Genomic DNA, 19,043 nt, shown 5'->3' on the forward strand with positions numbered 1-19,043 from the left:
TGTAAAGGCTTGAGTTTATTTCTGGGCTCTCTGTTCTGTTCCATTGGTCTATGTGCCTGTTGTTATGCCAGTACCAGGCTGTTTTGATTACAGTGGCCTTGTAATACAGTTTGATATCAGGTATTGTGATCCCTCCTACTTTGTCCTTCTTTCTCAAAATTGCTGCAGCTATTCAGGGTTGTTTATGGTTCCATATAAATTTCTGAAATGTTTGTTCTATATCTGTGAAATATGTCATGGGTACTCTAATAGGGATTGCATTGAATCTATAGATTGCTTTGGGTAGTATGGCCATTTTGATGATGTTAATTCTTCCAATCCATGAGCATGGTACATGCTTCCATTTGTTTGTGTCTTCCTTAATTTCTTTCTTCAGTGTTGTGTAGTTTTCTGAGTACAGGTCTTTTACCTCCTTGGTTAGGTTTATTCCTAGGTACTTTATTTTTCTTATTGCTATATCAAATGGGATTTTTTTCCTGATTTCTGTTTCTGAAGTTTCGTTGTTGGTATACGGGAATGCCTTTGATTTCTGAGTATTGACTTTGTATCCAGCTGTTTTGCCAAATTCATTTATTAAGTCAAGTAGTTTTTGGGTGGAGTCTATAGGATTTTCCATGTACACTATCATGTTATCTGCAAACAGTGACAGTTTCATTTCCTCCTTTCCAATTTGGATGCCTTTTATTTCTTTTTCTTGTCTGATTGCTGTGGCTAGGACTTCCAGTACTATGTTGAATAGGAGTGGTGAGAGAGGGCATCCTTGTCTTGTTCCTGATCTCAGTGGGAAAGTTCTAAGTTTCTGTCCATTGAGTATGATGTTGGCTGTAGGTATCTCATATATGGCCTTTACTATGTTGAGGAATGCTCCCTCTATTCCCACTTTGCTGAGTGTTTTTTTTTTATCATAAATGGGTGCTGTACGTCATCAAATGCTTTTTCCGCATCTATTGATATGATCATGTGATTTTTGTCTTTGCTGTTGTTGATGTGATGTATTATGTTTATTGATTTGCAAATATTGTACCATCCTTGCATCCCTGGGATGAATCCCACTTGGTCATGGTGTATGATCTTTTGAATGTATTGCTGGATGCGGTTTGCCAATATTTTGTTGAGATTTTTAGCGTCTATGTTCATCAGTGATATTGGCCTGAAGTTTTCTTTCTTTGTTGTGTCTTTATCTGGTTTTGGGATTAGGATGATGCTGGCTTCATAAAACGAGTTTGGGAGTCTTCCATCAGTTTGGATTCTTTCGAATAGTCTGTGAAGGATAGGGGTTAGCTCTTCCTTAAATGCTTTGTAGAATTCTCCTGTGAAACCATCTGGTCCAGGGCTTTTGTGTGTTGGGAGTTTTTTGATAACTGCTTCAATTTCGTCTGCTGTTACTGGTCTGTTCAGGTTTTCTGCTTCTTCTTCATTCAGTTTTGGAAGATTATATTTTTCTAGAAATGTGTCCAATTCACCTAGGTTTTCGAATTTCTTGGCATATAGTTCTTCGTAGTAATTTCTTACAATCCTTTGTATTTCTGTGGTATCAGTTGTAATCTCTCCTCTTTCATTTCTAATTGTGTTTATTTGGATCCTCTCTCTTTTTTTCTTGATGAGCCTACTTAAAGGCTTGTCGATTTTGTTTATCTTTTCAAAGAATCAGCTCCTGGATTCATTGATCCTTTGAATTGTGCATTTAGTCTCTATGTCATTTAACTCTGCTCTGATCTTGGTTATTTCCTTCCTTCTGCTTGCTCTGGGCTGTCTTTGTTGTTGTTCCTCGAGTTCTTGTAGGCGTAGTGTTAGGCTGTTTGTTTGAAATGTTTCTATCTTTTTAAGGTAGGCCTGTATTGCTATGAACTTCCCTCTCAGGACTGCCTTTGCTGTGTCCCATAGGTTTTGGGTTGTTGTGAGTTCATTTTCATTTGTTTCCAGGAAGTTTTTGATTTCTTCCCTAATCTCGTTCTTGACCCATTCATTGTTTAATAGCATACTATTCAGTCTCCATGATTTTGAGTGTTTTGGGTTTTTTCCTTTGGGGTTGGTTTCTAGTTTCAGTCCCTTGTGGTCAGAGAAAATGCTTCGTATGATTTCAATTTTCTTGAATTTGTTGAGGCTTGCTTTATGTCCTATCATGTGGTCTATCTTTGAAAAAGTTCCATGGACACTTGAAAAGAATGTGTATTTCGCTTCTTTGGGATGTAAAGCTCTATATATATCAGTTAAGTCCATTTCATCTAGGGTATTGTTAAGTGACACAATATCCTTGATATTTTGTTTGGAAGACCTGTCCATTTTTGACAGTGGGGTGTTAAAGTCCCCTACTATAATTGTGTTGCTGTCAATATCTTTCTTGAAATCCTCCAAGATTTTCTTTATGTACTTGGGTGCTCCTATGTTGGGTGCATATATATTTACAATGTTTATGTCTTCTTGATGGATTCTTCCTTTGAGTATTATGAAGTGACCTTCTGGGTCTCTCTTTATGGCCCTTCTTTGGAAGTCTATTTTGTCTGATATGAGTATTGCTACCCCTGCTTTTTTTTCCTGTCCGTTTGCTTGGAAAATTTGTTTCCAGTCCTTCACTTTCAGTCTGTGTAGGTCTTTTGTCCTGAGATGGGTCTCTTGTAGGCAGCATATGTGTGGGTCATGTTTTCTTATCCATTCAGCTATTCTATGTCTTTTGATTGGAGCATTTAATCCATTTATGTTTAAGGTTATTATTGATAGGTAGTTATTCATTGCCATTTTTTCCTACCTGTGTTCCTCTGTCTTTCTCCTTTCCTTCCTTTCCTTAAAGCAGTCCCTTTAGCATCTCTTGCAGAGCTGGTTTGGTGGAAGCATATTCTTTTAGACTTCTTTTGTCTGGGAAACTCATTATTTGGCCTTCTATCTTGATTGAGAGCCTTGCTGGGTAAAGTAGCCTTGGTTGCAGGCCTTTCGTTCTCATTACTTGGAATATTTTTTGCCATTCTCTTCTGGCTTGGAGCGTTTCCATTGAGAAGTCAGTTGCTAACCTTATTGGAGCTCCCTTGTATGTTACTTTCTTTTTCTCCCTTGCTGCCTTTAAGATCCTCTCTTTGTCTTGGAAATTTGCCATTTTAATTATGATGTGTCTTGCAGTGGGTCTCTTTGGGTTCCTCTTGCTTGGGACTCTCTGTGTTTCCTGGATTTGGGTGACTTTTTCTCTCCTCAGATTAGGGAAATTTTCCATCATTACTTTTTCAAACAGGTTTTCTATCCCTTGCTCTTCTTCTTCTCCTTCTGGTATTCCTATTATACGGATATTGTTACGTTTCATGTTGTCCTGCATTTCCTTATTACCTCTTCATTCTTTCTGAGCCTCTTTTCCTTTTCTTGCTCTTTCTGGGTGTTTTTTTCTACTTTGTCCTCCAGCTCACTGATCTGATCCTCTGCTTCATCAAGTCTGCTTTTGATTCCTTCTACTGTGTTCTTCAATTCAGAAATTGTATTCTTCATTTCCTCTTGGCCCTTGTTGATAGTTTCTATTTCCTTTTTCATGTTGATATAGCTTGCAGTGAGTTCATTGTAGTTTTCCTGTAGTTACTGATAGTTCTCTTTGAGCTCAGAGAGCTCAGTGAGCTTCCTGATAACCATTGCTTTGAACTCAGTATCTGATAGTTGACTTGCCTCTTTTTCAGTTAGCATTCTTTCTGAGGCTTCCTCCTTTCCTTTCATTTGGGAATTGTTTCTTTGTCTTCCCATTGTTTGTGAGACTCTTCTTGTTAGCCTCTGCTTCTTAAATTGATCTATTCTGACTCCCTGGGTTTATGGTATGAACTTCTATGGTAGAATGCCAGTGGGATTCAGTGGTGCTGTCTCCTTAATCTCCTGTGCTCACTGGTCTTGAGCTGACATTTATGGGTGTAACACAGTCTAACTCTGGTCTTTTCCAGCACTCCAGGTTTTGTTGTTTCACCTGTGGGAAAAAGAGAAAGGCGGGCGGGGGGGTGGGGGAGAAAAGAAAAGAAGAAGGGAAGGAGGGAAAAAGGGAATAGAAAATGAAAAGAAGGAAGGAAGAAGGAATAAAGAAAGATTGGAGGCAAGTTAAGGGATTTTAACAAAAATTAAAACAAAAGAATAAATAAAAGAAGGCAGGAAGAAGGAATAAGAAAGGTAAAGGATAGAAGGAAGAAGGAATAAAAGAAAGACAGAAGGACAGAAAGGAAGAAGGAATTCAGGGGGAAAGGAGGAAAGAAAAGAAAAGAAAAAAAAGTCTTCTGCTGGCTTTAAACCAGTCAGGTTAGTTCTGCTGGTCTTCCTGTCTGTGGAATGGGAGGGGGTGGTTGGAAGGATTGGTTTCACTTTTCTTCCTTCCTGAGTCACACTCTTTGCTGTTGTTCAGCCTCCAGTCCAGTTCCTCAGTGACCTTCTGCTCCCCACTAGGCCTTTAGTTCACCAGTTGTGCTGTCCTTGAGTTGCACCAATTAGGGGCAACTCACAATCCACCTTCTTGCTCTTTGCTGTCTTAGATGCTAGGGGTTCTCGGTGCTGCTATGGGGTGATTCAGCCCCCTACTGCGTCGAGTCTTTCCAGGGAATGCAGTCTTCCCTAGACCTGCAGCTCCCCTCTGCTGGGAGTTCTGCCTTCCTCCTAGAGAGCCAGTAGGCCCTGCAGGGCTCTGTGCACAGGGGCTAGGTAGGAGTTGTAGGTGTGGTCCCTCGAAGGCAGCCAGGCCATTGATCAGTCAATCTGCTGCTTTGGGCCTGAGTCTCGGGGGGCTGGCTGATGCAGCCACTTTGGGCCTTAGTTGCGCAGCCTGGCTGGTCTAGCTGCTTTGGGCCTGATTCACGCGCGGCCTCGCCAGTCTAGCCGCTCTGGGCCTGAGTCGCGTGGCCCTCCGGTCCGCAGCTTTGGGCCTGTGGGTGGGGCAGCCAGCCTCTGCTCCTGGTGTGCACCCACCTGAGGTTTCGGGTGTGGGCGCCCTGCCGGGGTTTCAGGTGTGGGCCCCCAGTCCGCTAATCTGGGTGCGGGCAACCGGGCTTCAGGTGAGCACTGGGACTGCTTATCCCTTGTTCACAGTCCAGGGGCTGAGGGGGGAGGGGTGCCAGAGGCCTTGGCTGCTGCCGAGAGTTCTCTAGCCGCTGAGTGCCTCTGTTTTCTTTTTCTTTTTGAGAAATTCTTCCTATTCAAGCCCCCCTGGTCCAAACAAGTACCTGGCTGCTCACACAGCTCAGCCTGGCTCTCTCCCAAGAATCCTGCAGCAGACCCTGCGCCTGAGCCAGGGCTTCAGCTGCCCTGTTCCCCCCACAGGTCCCGGGGACCTTATTGTCCTAAAGCACTCTTCTTACCGTCACATCTTTCAATGTCCTCTATCTTTGGTCTCCGATCTTCATATATGCTGGAATACCTTTGGCTGATCGCTCTGCTCCTCAGATCAGCTAGATATTTCACTGGTGTTGAGGGGAAGTGGACTCCACTCCCCCCCATATCGCCGCCATCTTCCTGGAAACTTTCTATTTCTCATTTTCAATGATGCACATATACTGCCTTGGTAATTTTCTATAATGTACCTAAAATTGGCAATAAGCTCTTTCCTCTGCCTCTAAAAATACAATAACTTAACTTCAATGTCTCTGGATATATTTTGTTTGCTTTTTTCTTCTGTTGACTATGTTCCAGTTAAAGTTGAGATCATATGATATTTGTCCATCACTGTGAATAACAATAAAAATTTTAAAAATAAAAATAAAATAAATATACAATAACTTAAGTTTAGGTAAATGATAATAAATTTCTACACAAAGAGACCCTACAGCAGAACAAAAGAGCTTAGGAGGAATAAAGGACCTGGTGGTCAGAAGTTCTCAGTTTGTGCCCCACTTCTGCCTCTTGCTCACTGCATGACAGGATAGCATATATAATTCTAGAGCTTCAGTTTCCTAGAGAATGGAGAGACTAACAGAGATCACCTTATTTCCTATGCCATGCACAACCTAAGACATCAGGTGGAAAGCACGCTGAACGGCATTTGGTAGAGCTGGAGGAGTGCAGGTACACAAGTATGCAAGGGTGGCCAAAGACCAAGCGAGCAGTCTGTCCCATGTCCCAGTCTTTTCGAGGCTGGCGCTTCAGGTTCCTCAACATGAAAACCTGTTGAGAGTAAAAATCCTACTGAAACACATTTCTCCTCACACCCAACAATTGTAGGAGGGGTTAATAACATGGGCCTTTGAAGGGCACTATCAAAAAGTTAGTAATTACACAAGGAAGCATTAAAATGCTGAGGGTTGAGAGTTTTTATCTTAGGAAATTCATCTCAGAGACACTTTGTCTAAAGTTATCATATAGCAATGAAGATCCATGCTGCCTAGGTTCGTGTCTACAATTTGAGTACTATGCCAGTAGGTGGATGATGGGGCCATGGTTCATTTAATATTGTGGTCTGAAAATAATGAAAATAATAATAGTAATGATAATAATAATGGCTGTTGGGCACTTAATCTGGAGTATACTATGTGCCTGGGCCCAGGTTCAACACAGATCAATAAAATCCACCTCTGTTGGTGGAACCCACACATCATTCCTTACTTTGAAATGCACCACGTAGTGATAACATACAGGCAATGGTGAGAACCACTGTCTTATGGCCTCAGGTTCAGTGAAAACCAAACAAACAATGGACTCACATTTTTATAGTAGATGAGAGCCTGAGAAGATTTTCTGAATGGGCATTGACCAATATTAGTTTTACAACCACTTTCGGAATTGATATCACTAATTTTTCATCTTTCAGATACAAACATTGATTTGTACTAAGTGACTCAATTTAACAAATACATCATCTTGACACTGCATCAATTTGAGATGGCTGTTCACATATTCATCTGCAGTTAATATGGGGGGGATTGCAGAGATGAGCTAAATTTCATCTTTTAAGCAAAGTACATCTCTGGCTACAAAATTGAAATATACTGCTTATTTCCTACAGGGAAGAAGGTCTTGAACTTTAGCATGAATTGTTATTGCCTGGAAAGAATGGTGAGCCCAGGGTGGGGTGCCCTGTCCACAGAGTTTCTGAATTGGTAGGTCTGGGGTGAGGTCTGAGATCTGCCTCACTATGGTACAGGGATGCAGATGCAGCTGGTCTGGGGACTAGCCCTTAAGCACAATACCTCTAGGATATTTGAGAAACTTGCCAGTGTGAAAAGATCCAGATTGTGGCCCCTTTACCCCTCATCGCCTTGAATTGGAAACACCCAGGGTCTAGTCTTTCTCTCAGAGACAGCAGGGGGAGGGAAGGATGCATCAGGAAAGAACCCAGAATCATTCACCTGTTCCCAAATGCACAAAAGTAGCCTCACCAAGCAGTCCCGGATTCATCCTCTCACAGAGTTCTGTCTTCCCCTCCCAGGGCTCCCAAACAAAGGAGAATGGCTGCAGAAAATCACTCTACACTGGTGGACTTCATTCTCGGGGGATTAACAAGGCGACCAGAGCTCCAGCTAACCCTCTTTCTCCTCTTCCTTGGCATCTACACGGTCACCATGATAGGGAACCTGGGCATGATGACTCTGATTGGTCTGAATGCTCAGCTTCACACCCCCATGTACTTCTTCCTCAGCAACCTGTCACTTGTGGATCTCTGCTACTCTTCTGTCATCACCCCGAAAATGCTGGTGAACTTCTTGTCAGAAAAAAACATCATCTCCTATGCAGGGTGCATGGCACAGCTCTACTTCTTCCTGGTGTTTGTCATTGCTGAGGGTTACATGCTCACAGTGATGGCCTACGACCGCTATGTTGCCATCTGCAGGCCTTTGCTTTACAACATTATCATGTCTCATCAGGCCTGCTCCCTGCTGGTGGCTGTGGTTTACATCATGGGGCTTGTTGGCTCAACAATATTGACTGGCCTCATGATTCAACTGCCCTATTGTGAGGTCCTCATCACTCATTACTTTTGTGACATCCTCCCCCTCATGAAGCTCTCCTGCTCTAGCACCTATGAAGTTCAGATGACAATGTTCTTTGTGGCTGGATTCAACATCATAGTCACCTGCTTAACAGTCATGGTTTCCTACGCCTTCATCATCTACAGCATTCTCCGCATCAGCACTGCAGAAGGTAGGTCCAAAGCCTTCAGCACCTGCAGCTCCCACCTTGTGGCTGTGGGGATGTTCTATGGATCTGGTGCATTCATGTACTTAAAACCCCCCACAGCCAGTTCCCTGGCCCAGGAGAACGTGGCCTCTGTGTTCTACACCACAGTAATCCCCATGCTGAACCCCCTCATCTACAGTTTGAGGAACAAGGAGGTAAAGGCTGCCATCCAGAAAACACTAAGAAGAAAAATGGTTTGATGCAAAAGCTAGTACTCTTCCGTAATTTGAAAAGTCATTGTTATAAATACCCACAAGAGGCCCTCTGAATGCCCAGCCACCATGGGGAACAATCACTGTTCTGCAAGGTTGGGTGAGCGCCTCCTTTGCTTCCTCACTCTTCCCTCCTCCCATCTCTCTACACTCACTGCTTCTTAAAGCCAGCTGCTTTCAAGTTCACGTTTTCTCTTATTTTGGGGTCCATCTTCTCTGTCCTCAGACTTTTGCATTGATATTGAGAGTCATCATAGTTTTAATATATTACTCAACCCAATTCTCCCTCTCTCTTCCTCTACCTCTCTCTCTCATATTTTGCAGTAAGCAAAGCAGAGAGAGGTGATTTTGAAAGCCACCAAGACCTAATACACAGTCCCTTTCTCATCTCTACTCTTAGTCTCCTTTCCAGTTATTCCTGCTCAAGAATTTCTACCTGATCTCTTTATGTAATTTTCTTAGTAACAGTAATACTATCTGTTAACATGGTTTTGGGTGCTTATTATGAGTCTACAACTCTTCACGATGCTTTATATGTATTATTTTCATTATATTTCACAATAGAGAGGTATTAGTGTTATCCCATTTTCAGATATGGAAACTGGGTTCAGTCACTAGCTCAAGGTCACAGAGCTGGTAAACAGACAATGCGATTACCCTGATTTATACTGAAGCCTGTGTAACACTAGAGCCCATACTACTGGTTCTCAATCATTAAGCCCTTTGCTCTAGGCTAATACTCCCTTTCAACATGCAATTAATTCTGCCTAATCATGTTATTCTAGTTTCAAATGCCTCCTGAAACACAAGATCTGTCCTGGAAAAGCCCCAGCATTGTGAATAAAACGAGAATGATTTATGAGACATGGATGTAACCTGGCAGCCAAGGTGATTGGACGAGAACGCACATGCATGAAACATGGTGCCTTCACAGTGCTAGTTGGTGGGGGCTGTAGATGCGATTGAGGGAGTATGTGTATGGAGTATGTGGCCACCGCATTCCAATGACTGAAGAAGAAGATCGAGTCTGCATCAAAGTTTGCATTAAGCTTGAACGTTCTTCTGTGGATACTATTCCCATAAGTCAGAAGGCTGCAGCTATGGGAAATTCAGGACTGGCAGCTTTATCACAACACATACACTCATGCAGCACACTGTGCAGAGTTCTTTGGAGAAACATCAAGTCAGCCAGATGACTCAGCCCAGCTACAGCACAGATTTGGCACCTTGCAACTTCTGTCTTTTCCCAAAACTAAAGTCACCTTTGAAAGGGAAGAGATTTCAGGCCATGGGTGAGATTCAGGAAAATATCACAGGGCAGTTGATGGTGATAGGGAGAACTGTGTGAGATCCCAAGGTGCCTACTTTGAAGGGGACTGAGGTGTCATTGTCCTATGTACAATGTTTCTTGTGTCTTGTATCTTCTCCAATAAATGTCTGTGTTTCATATTACATGGCTGGATATATTCTGGAAAGACCTCCTTTTTTCACAGACTCCCACCTTTTACCATCTGCCCTAGCCTCTTCCCATTCATGAGACACGTCTTCAAGATGATTAAGGAAAGCTTACACTAGAGTGACCAACTCAATCTGCTTTTAGAACTGAAAAGTCCCACCACATCCTGGGAAACCCTGCATCCCAAACAGACCAGGCTGCTTGTTCATCCTACATTACACATGCCGCAGAGTCTCTTGCCATGCTCAAACAACTGACAGATCCACTGCCAAGCCCACTCAGTAAATCCAGTGGCCATGGGACACGCTTTCTCCCCTATTTATAATGACATCAAGGATGCTTGTTTCAAAATTAGCTGCCTGATATAGCGCAAAGCATTTGTGGACATGCTCTTGTCATTTCTAGCTATTTTTGGTATAATATTGTATCAATCACTGTTTTTTATGAGAAAGAGAAATAACTAGTTTTCTCAAGCTAAAGAGATTGCGTACAAGGAATAAGTTGCTTACAGTTTTTTGAATGACTGAAGAAGGGGTGAGGGGCCCCCAAGGTGATTCCACAATAGACATGACTCAGAGGTCAGGAAGCTCCTGCTGCCACTGTGACTCCTGCCACCAGGAAAAATACCTCACACAGTCAAAAAACGGCTGAGTAACAACTGCACCCTAGTTTGAGTATCACATGCAAACTTGCGGGCAATGAAAATCTGGGGACCCTGCCCCACACCTAGAGAATAGCAGGGTGGGGCCCTCCAATGATTCTGATATGTACTGGAGTGGGAGAACCACCTCACTCCCATCTTCCCAATCTCACACAAGTGCATGTAGATACTGGAAACTGCTTCACATCCAGGGCCCCAGCAACAAGGGAAACTGGGATATTTAATTTTAGCTTTTTGAGCTGAATACAGGGAGGGTGGAAGGGATATTGAGAGAGCTGTTACTGCCAAGTGGCTATTCTGCCCTTTTTTTCTTGACCTCCTTCCAGCAGGAACTGAGTCCTCACCACTATAGATCTCCTCTAATTGGAAGAAATATAGGAAAATATGTTTGTTATCTAAGAAGGAGTAACCAGAAAGCCAAATAAGTTAGTGAATTTGATAACATTAAAATTCAAATTTTTCTTTAGTAAAGGATACTGGGGGTAGTCTCTGTCTCTGTCTCTCTCTGCTTTTCTTCCTTTTATCATATTCTACTGATTATAGCATTAAAATTTTTCCAATTTTTCCTCTTTCCCCCTCTCCACCCAGCAACCCCCACCAACTCAGGAAGTCCCTACACCATTGTTCATGTCCATGGGTCAGTTCCTTGCCTTCTCCATTTCCCATACCACACTTTGCATCCTCGTGGCTATTCTGTAAGTACCTATCTGTCCTTCTCAATGCCCTCACGTCTTCACCCATTGTCCCACACCCCCTTCCCATCTGACAACCATCAAAATGCTCACTGCCAGAATGGATACATGGATACTTGATTCTGTCTGTGTTCTCCTTGTTTGCTTACTTTGTTTTTTAGATTCAGTTGTTGATAGATATGTATTTATTGCCATGTTGCTGTTCATAGATTCAATCCTATTCTTTTTCTAGCCCTGGCTGGTGTGGCTCAATGGATTGAGCACTGGATGGGAAACCAAAGGGTCACTGGTTTGATTCCCAGTCTGGGCACATGCCTGGGTCATGTGCCAGGTCCCTGGTGGGGAGAGGCAAGCATTCGTGGACATTTCTCTACCTCTTTCTCAACCTCTTTCACCCTCCCTTCTCCTCCCCAAAAATACATGAATGAATAAAAATAATAGAGCATAAAGATGCTAAAGAAGAATAACTATTCTCCTTTGCAGGATAATAAGAGACCAAAATATAATTTGGAGTATTAGAAAATGAAAATTATGTGATTTTATTTGTACTGTGTGGTGGATACATGAACCCATGCATGAGATAAAATTGCATCAAACTAAATGTATACATACACATACAAATGAGTATTGGCAAACTGGGGGTATCTCAGTATGATCAGTGAATTGTATTGGGCAACATGCACTCTCCTGAGTGTGATGTTGTCATATAATTTTGCAAAATGTTACCATCGGGGAAACCATATAAAGGACACAAAGTGTCTGTATATATTATTTCTTACACCTGCTTGTGAATCTGCAATTATCTCAAAATAGCTCAAAATAGCTTGAAGAAAATCTTCATTTACAAAACTTTGTGGATAATATATTACAGAATGTTTTCTAGAAAAGTACATTTTGTTATGAACATATCTCACATATGAATGAGAATAAGTGTATAAAGAGTTCTTATGAGTCTATCTTCTCATGCCCCTCAACCTCCTGCTATTCCATTCTGTCAGCGGCAGGTATAGCGGCAGGCTCTCAATTTAATGTACCTTTTGAATTCACATCCCTTTGCTAAAACTGTATAGTTGGTGTTAGTAAAATATTTGTATTAGCTTAAAGACCCCTTAAAATTAACATGTTAAGCCAAGCTGATTATGCCTAAGGATGAATAAGCACATGGCAGTCACTGGTGATGATGCTGATGGTGATGACTGATGTGGTTTGGGTGGTGATGGTGATGGTGGTGATGATGATGATGGTGGTGACAGTAATGATAGTGAGGGTGATGATGGGTTGTTCTTCATGAAATATTTGCATGCTGGCATTAGATTCTAAGTTTTCCAACCTGCAAGATGACTCTCAATTAAAGGAAAATTCCCACACCTGGGAGACAAAACTTGATTCACAGCAGAGGTGTGAACCAACACTTTAATTGCTCCTGCAGTAGGGGCTCCAGTCTCTGCAGTGATTTCATCCCATGAGAGCTTCTGCCCATACACATATAAAAGGTCACCCAGGTCTCCCAATCTCAGTGACCCCCTTTTTTGTGGCTGTGATAGCCCCTTTGAGTCAATGTAGAATAGAAATAAATCTCTATATTCTCTCATTTCCTGATATTTACTTCCTGATTGCTGAAACCAAGGACATCCTCTGAAATTTCCAGGAGACTGTCCATTTTGCCTCAGCACAGGTACTTACAGTTTCAAACAATTTTATGAAAACAATATTTCTTTCACGAATTCCTGTTCTTAATGCAGGATCTTTCCAACCTTATGTTTACCTTCATCTCTATGTGTTTTGTCTTCCTGCATTGTGATCTCAATTCAGTGACGAGTCTCTGATGGTCTGGTGAAACTAGAGGTAATAATATATATCCCATGTTGGGGGCATGTCTCCCTATTTATGTCATTAGATGACTGTGGGAGTGAAAATTAAATCAATGCTATCTGGGATTTTCCCATTTGCACTGTGCTGGGGGAATGGTACCAACTCTGCACTGCTTTCTAAAGCACCCTGAATTCTGGTAATGGTATAATCGAGGTAGATTTTCTGTCTTTCTGGTTGTCTTAGAGGCGGAATGTAGGTAGAAGATAGTATGTTAGAATTTTTAATCTACTGTTACCTAGGGGAAATTTATTGTCTCCTTTGTAATAAATGGAAATAATAGTCAAAACTCTGAGCTATCTCTGGTAGTACTCATTACAAAGTTTAAGGCCTCATAAATACCCCAATACCAATAAGTTAACAAATAAAGGTCACGATACAATGAAGATTTTCTTTTCTTTAACCACATCCTAAGGACTTAAAGAAACTTACACCTAAGTAAAAGAAATAAAATTAGTGGGAAATTTATTATCATCAGACCCAAATGACAGAAAGGATTTTAAATTGCTACATTATAAAACAGGTTAAAATATTTTTAAAATAAATATACACTTACACATGTAAATACATACATGCACTGAAGAATATAGAAGGTGGTCACTGCCAGTTTTGATATCAGCAGAGCAGAAACATGGTATTTTATTCTTGCTTATTTATATTTCTTTTCCTTGTTCTTCTTTTTAAATTTTTATATTTTTACTTTCTTCCTTATTTTTCTATTTCCTTCTTTCTTCTTATTTATTTACTCATTTTTTAATTTTCCATACTCGTATGTCTCATTTTCAATGACGAACATGTACTGCCTTGGCAATTTTCTATAATGTACCTAAAATGGGCAATAAACTCTTTCCTCTGCCTCTAAAATTCAGTAACTTAAGTTTAGGGAATGATAATAAATTTCTACACAAAGAGACCGTACAGCAGAGCAACAGAGCTTAAGAGGAATAAACGACTGGTGGTCAGAAGTTCTCAGTTTCCAGCCAACTTCTGCCTCTTGCTCACTGCATGACAGGATAGCATATTTAATTCTAGAGCTTCAGTTTCCTAGAGAATGGACAGAATAACAGAGATCACCTTATTTCCTACGCCATGCACAACCTAAGACATCAGGTGGAAAGCACGCTGAACGGCATTTCTTAGAGCTGGAGGAGTGCAGGTACACAAGGCTGCACATGGTGGCCAAGGGGAGAAGCCAAAGACCAAGCGGCCAGTCTGAGTCCCATGTCCCAGTCATTTTGAGGCTGGTGCTTCAGTTTCCTTGACATCAAAAAGGGAATAAAAGTCCTACTGTAAACATGTTTCTCCGCACACCCAAGAATTGTAGGAGGGGTTAATACCATTGGCCTTTGAAAAGCACTATCAAAAAGTTAGTAATTACATAAGGAAGCATTAAAATGCTGAGGGTTGATGGTTTTTATCTTAGGAAATTCATCTCAGAGACACTTTGTCTAAAGGTATCATATCCAGCAATAAATGATCCATGCTTCCTAGGTTTATGTCTACAATTTGAGTACTATGCAAGTAGGTGGATAATGGGGCCATGGTTCATTTAATACTATGGTCTGAAAATAATGATAATAATAATAGTAATGATAATAATAATGGCTGTTGGGCACTTAATCTGGAGTATACTATGTGCTGGGCCCAGGTGCAACACAGATCAATGAAATCAACCTCTGCTGGTGGAACACACACATCATTCCTTCCTTTGAAACGCTCCAGGTAGTGATAACATACAGGCGATGGTGAGAACCACTGTCTTATGGCCTCAAGTTCAGTGAAAACCAAAGAAACAATTCTAACAACCTAATGACTCACGTTTTTATAGCAGATGAGCATCAAAAAATTTTCTGAATGGTCATTGACCAGTATTAGTTTTACAACCACTCTCGGAATTGATATCACTAATTTTTCATCTTTCAGATACAAACATTGATTTGTACTAAGTGACGCAATTTAACAAATACATCATCTTGATGCTGCATCAATTTGAGATGGCTGTTCACATATTCATCTGCAGTTAATATGGGGGGATTGCAGAGATTACAGCTAAATTTCATCGTTTAAGCAAAGTACATCTCTGGCTCAAAATATGAAATATACTGCTTATTTCCTACAGGGAAGAAGGTCTCGAACTTTAGCATGAATTGATATTGCCTGGAAAAAATGGTGAGCTCAGAGTGGTGTGCCCTGTCCCCAGAGATTCTGACTTGGTGGGTTTGGGGTGAGGACTGAGATTCTGCCTCACTACTGTAGAGGAGATGCTGATGCAGCTGGTCTGGGGACAAACCTTAAGCACAATAGCTCTAGGATATTTGAGAAATGTGCCAGTGTGAGAAGATCCAGATCTTGGCCCCTTTTCCCCTCATCTCCTGCAATTTGAAACATCCAGGGTCTAGTCTTTCTCTCAGAGACAGCAGGGGGAGGAAGGATGAATCAGGAAAGAACCCAGAATCGTTCACCTGTTCCCAAATGCACAAAACTAGCCTCACCAAGCAGTCCCGGATTCATCCTCTCACAGAGTTCTGTCTTCCCCTCCCAGGGCTCCCAAACAAAGGAGAATGGCTGCAGAAAATCACTCTACAGTGGTGGTGTTCATTCTCGGGGGATTAACAAAGCGACCAGATCTCCAGCTCCCCCTCTTTCTCCTCTTCCTTGGCATCTACACAGTCACCATGATAGGGAACCTGGGAATGATGACACTGATTGGTCTGAATGCTCAGCTTCACACCCCCATGTACTTCTTCCTCAGCAACCTGTCACTTGTGGATCTCTGCTACTCTTCTGTCATCACCCCGAAAATGCTGGTGAACTTCTTGTCAGAAAAAAACATCATCTCCTACGCAGGGTGCATGTCACAGCTCTACTTCTTCGTGGTGTTGGTTATTGCTGAGAGTTACATGCTCACAGTGATGGCCTATGACCGCTATGTTGCCATCTGCAGGCCTTTGCTTTACAACATTATCATGTCCCATCAGGCCTGCTCCCTGCTGGTGGCTGTGGTTTACATCATGGGGCTTGTTGGCTCAACAATATTGACTGGCCTCATGATTCAACTGCCCTATTGTGAGGTCCTCATCACTCATTACTTTTGTGACATCCTCCCCCTCATGAAGCTCTCCTGCTCTAGCACCTATGATGTTGAGATGACACTGTTCTTTGTGGCTGGATTCAACATCGTAGTCACCTGCTTAACAGTCTTGGTTTCCTACGCCTTCATCTTCTGCACCATCCTCTGCATCAGCACTGCAGAAGGAAGGTCCAAAGCCTTCAGCACCTGCAGCTCCCACCTTGTGGCTGTGGGGATGTTCTATGGATCTGCTACATTCATGTACTTAAAACCCTCCACAGCCAGTTCCCTGGCCCAGGAGAATGTGGCCTCTGTGTTCTACACCACACTAATCCCCATGCTGAACCCCCTCATCTACAGTTTGAGGAACAAGGAGGTAAAGGCTGCCATCCAGAAAACACTGAGGAGAAAAATGGTTTGATGCAAAAGCTAGTACTCTTCCTTAATTTTAAAAGTCATTGTTATAAATACCCACAAGAAGCCCTCTGAATGCCCAGCCACAATGGGGAACAATCACTTTTCTGCAAGGATGGGTGAGCGCCTCCTTTGCTTCTTCCCTCTTCCTTCCTCCCATCTCTCTACTCTCACTGCTTCTTGAAGCCAGCTGATTTCAAGTTCACACTTTCTCTCATTTGGGATCCATCTTCTCTGTCCTCAGACTTTTCCATTGATACTCATATTCATCATTGTTTTAATATATTACTCAACCCAATTCTCCCTCTCTCTTCTTCTCCCCCTCTCTCTCACACATTTAGGAGTAAGGAAAGCAAAGAGAGGTGAATTTGAAAGCCACTGAGACCTGATACACAGTCCCTTTCTCATCTCAACTCTTACTCTCCTTTCTAGTGATTCCTGCTCAAGAATTTCTACCTTATCGCTTTATGTAATTTTCTTAGTATCAGTAATACAAGCTGTTAAATTGGTTTAGGTGGTTATGGGTCTACAACTCTTCTCAATGCTTTATATGTATTATTTTCATTATATTTCACAATAGAGAGGTATTAATGTTATCCCACTTTGCAGATGTGGAAACAGGGTTTAGTCACTTGCTGAAGGTCACCGAGCTGGCAGACAAAGACACTGGGATTTACACTGAAGCCTGAGTGACTCTAGAGCCCATACTACTGGCTCTCAATCATTATGCCCTTTGCTCTAGGCTAATACTCCCTTTCAACATCCTATTAAGTCTGCCTAATTATGTTCTTCTAGTTTCAAACGCCTCCTGAAACACAAGGTGTGTCCTGAAAAAGCCCAACCATTGTGAATAAAACAAGAATGATTTGTGAGACATGGATGTAACCTGGCAGCCAAGGGGATTGGACTCAAATGCGCATGCGTGAACTATGGTGCCTTCACTGTGCTAGTCGGAGGGGGCTGTAGATGTGATTGAGTGAGTATGTGTATGTAGTGTGTGGCCATCACATTCAAAATGACTCAAGAAGAAGATCAATGAGTCTGCATCAAAGTTTGCGTTAAGCCTGAACATTCTTCTGTGGATACTATTCCCGTAAGTCAGAAGTCTGCAGCTATGGGCAATGGGGGTCTGGCAGCTTTATCTCAACACATCCGCCTATGCAGCTCACTGTGCAGAGTTCTTCGGAGAAACATCAAGTCAGCCAGATGACTCAGCCCAGCTACAGCACAGATTTGGCACCTTGCAACTTCTGTCTTTTCCCAAAAGTAAAATCACCTTTGAAAGGGAAGAGATTTCAGGCCATTGGTGAGATTCAGGAAAATATCACAGGGCAGCTGATGGTGAATGGGAGAACTGTGTGAGGTCCCAAGGTGCCTACTTTGAAGGGGAATGAGGTGTCATTTTCCCATGTACAATGCTTCTTGTGTCTTGTTCAATAAATCTTCTTCAATAAATCTCTCTTTTCATATTACATGGCTGGATACAGTCTGGAAAGACCTCTTATTTTCCCAGACTCCCACCTTTTACCATCTGCCCTAGCCTCTTCCCATTCAAGAGAAACATCTTCAAGATGACTAAGGAAAGCTTACACTAGAGTGAACAACTCAATCTGCTTTTAGAACTGACGAGTCCCACCACATCCTGGGAAACCCTGCATCCCAAACAGATCAGGCTGCTTGTTTATCCTACATTACACATGATGCAGAATCTCTTGCCATGCTCAAATAACTGACAGATCCACTGCCCAGCCCACTCAGTAAATGCAGTGGCCATGGGACAAATTTTCTCCTCTATTTATAATGACATCAAGGATGCTCGTTTCAAAATTAGCAGCCTGATATAGTGCACAGCATTTGTGGACATAGTCTTGTCATTTCTAGCTATTTTGGTATAATATTGTATCAATCAGTGTTTTTTCATGAGAAAGAGATATAACTAGTTTTCTCAAGCACAAAGAGATTGCATACATAGAACAAGTTGCTTACAGTTTTTTGAATGACTGAAGAAGGGGTGAGGGGCCCCCAAGCTGACTCCACAATAGTTATGACTCAAGGTCAGGAAGCTCCTGCTGCCACTGTGACCCCTGCCACTAGGAAAAACGCCTCGCACACTCACAAAACTGCTGAGTAACAACTGCACCCTAGTTTGAGTATCACATGCAAACTTGCTGGCAGTGAAAATCTGGAGACCCTTCCCCACACCTGCAGAATTGCTGGGTGGGTCCCTCCAATGATTCTGATATGTACCGGAGTGGGAGAACCGCCTCACTCCCATCTTCCCAATCTCACACAAGTGCTTGTAGATACTGGAAACTGCTTCACATCCAGGGCCCCAGCAACAAGGGAAACTGGGATATGTAATTTTAGCTTTTTGAGCTGTATACAAGGAGGGTGGAAGGGATATTGAGAGAGCTGATATTGCCAAGTTGCTATGTTGCCCTTTTTTTCTTGACGTCCTTCCAGCAGGAAGTGCGTCCTCACCACTATAGATCTCCTCTAATTAGAAAATATTGAAAACTTATTTGAACAAATAATGAAGGAGAAATTCCCCAGTCTG

At 42.2% G+C, this 19,043-nt stretch overlaps 2 protein-coding genes across 2 annotated transcripts; both read left to right on the forward strand.

Annotated features, from left to right (window-relative positions):
- The first annotated feature begins 6,982 nt into the window (after nt 1-6,982).
- On the forward strand, nt 6,983-8,847 carry LOC112301873 (olfactory receptor 8A1). Its single transcript, XM_045192924.2, has 2 exons — nt 6,983-7,034; nt 7,364-8,847. Exons 1-2 carry the CDS (start codon nt 6,988-6,990, stop codon nt 8,310-8,312), a joined length of 996 nt encoding a protein of 331 aa, XP_045048859.2. The 5' UTR covers nt 6,983-6,987; the 3' UTR covers nt 8,313-8,847.
- A 3,839-nt stretch (nt 8,848-12,686) lies between these two features.
- LOC112301735 (olfactory receptor 8A1) lies at nt 12,687-17,879 on the forward strand. Its single transcript, XM_024557204.3, has 2 exons — nt 12,687-12,808; nt 15,545-17,879. Exon 2 carries the CDS (start codon nt 15,564-15,566, stop codon nt 16,491-16,493), a length of 930 nt encoding a protein of 309 aa, XP_024412972.2. The 5' UTR covers nt 12,687-12,808; nt 15,545-15,563; the 3' UTR covers nt 16,494-17,879.
- The last annotated feature ends 1,164 nt before the right edge of the window (nt 17,880-19,043 follow it).

The sequence above is a fragment of the Desmodus rotundus genome, chromosome 7 (assembly GCF_022682495.2).
Source record: "Desmodus rotundus isolate HL8 chromosome 7, HLdesRot8A.1, whole genome shotgun sequence".
NCBI classification, from domain to species: Eukaryota; Metazoa; Chordata; class Mammalia; order Chiroptera; family Phyllostomidae; genus Desmodus; species Desmodus rotundus.

Excerpts from the sequence above, each read along its gene's own strand:
- LOC112301873 (XM_045192924.2), top strand. The coding sequence starts at position 6,988 with ATGGTGAGCCCAGGGTGGGGTGCCCTGTCCACAGAGTTTCTGAATTG. Across the intron at positions 7,035-7,363 it reads TCCACAGAGTTTCTGAATTG|GGCTCCCAAACAAAGGAGAA; the intron begins GTAGGTCTGGGG and ends TTCCCCTCCCAG.
- LOC112301735 (XM_024557204.3), top strand. The coding sequence starts at position 15,564 with ATGGCTGCAGAAAATCACTCTACAGTGGTGGTGTTCATTCTCGGGGGA.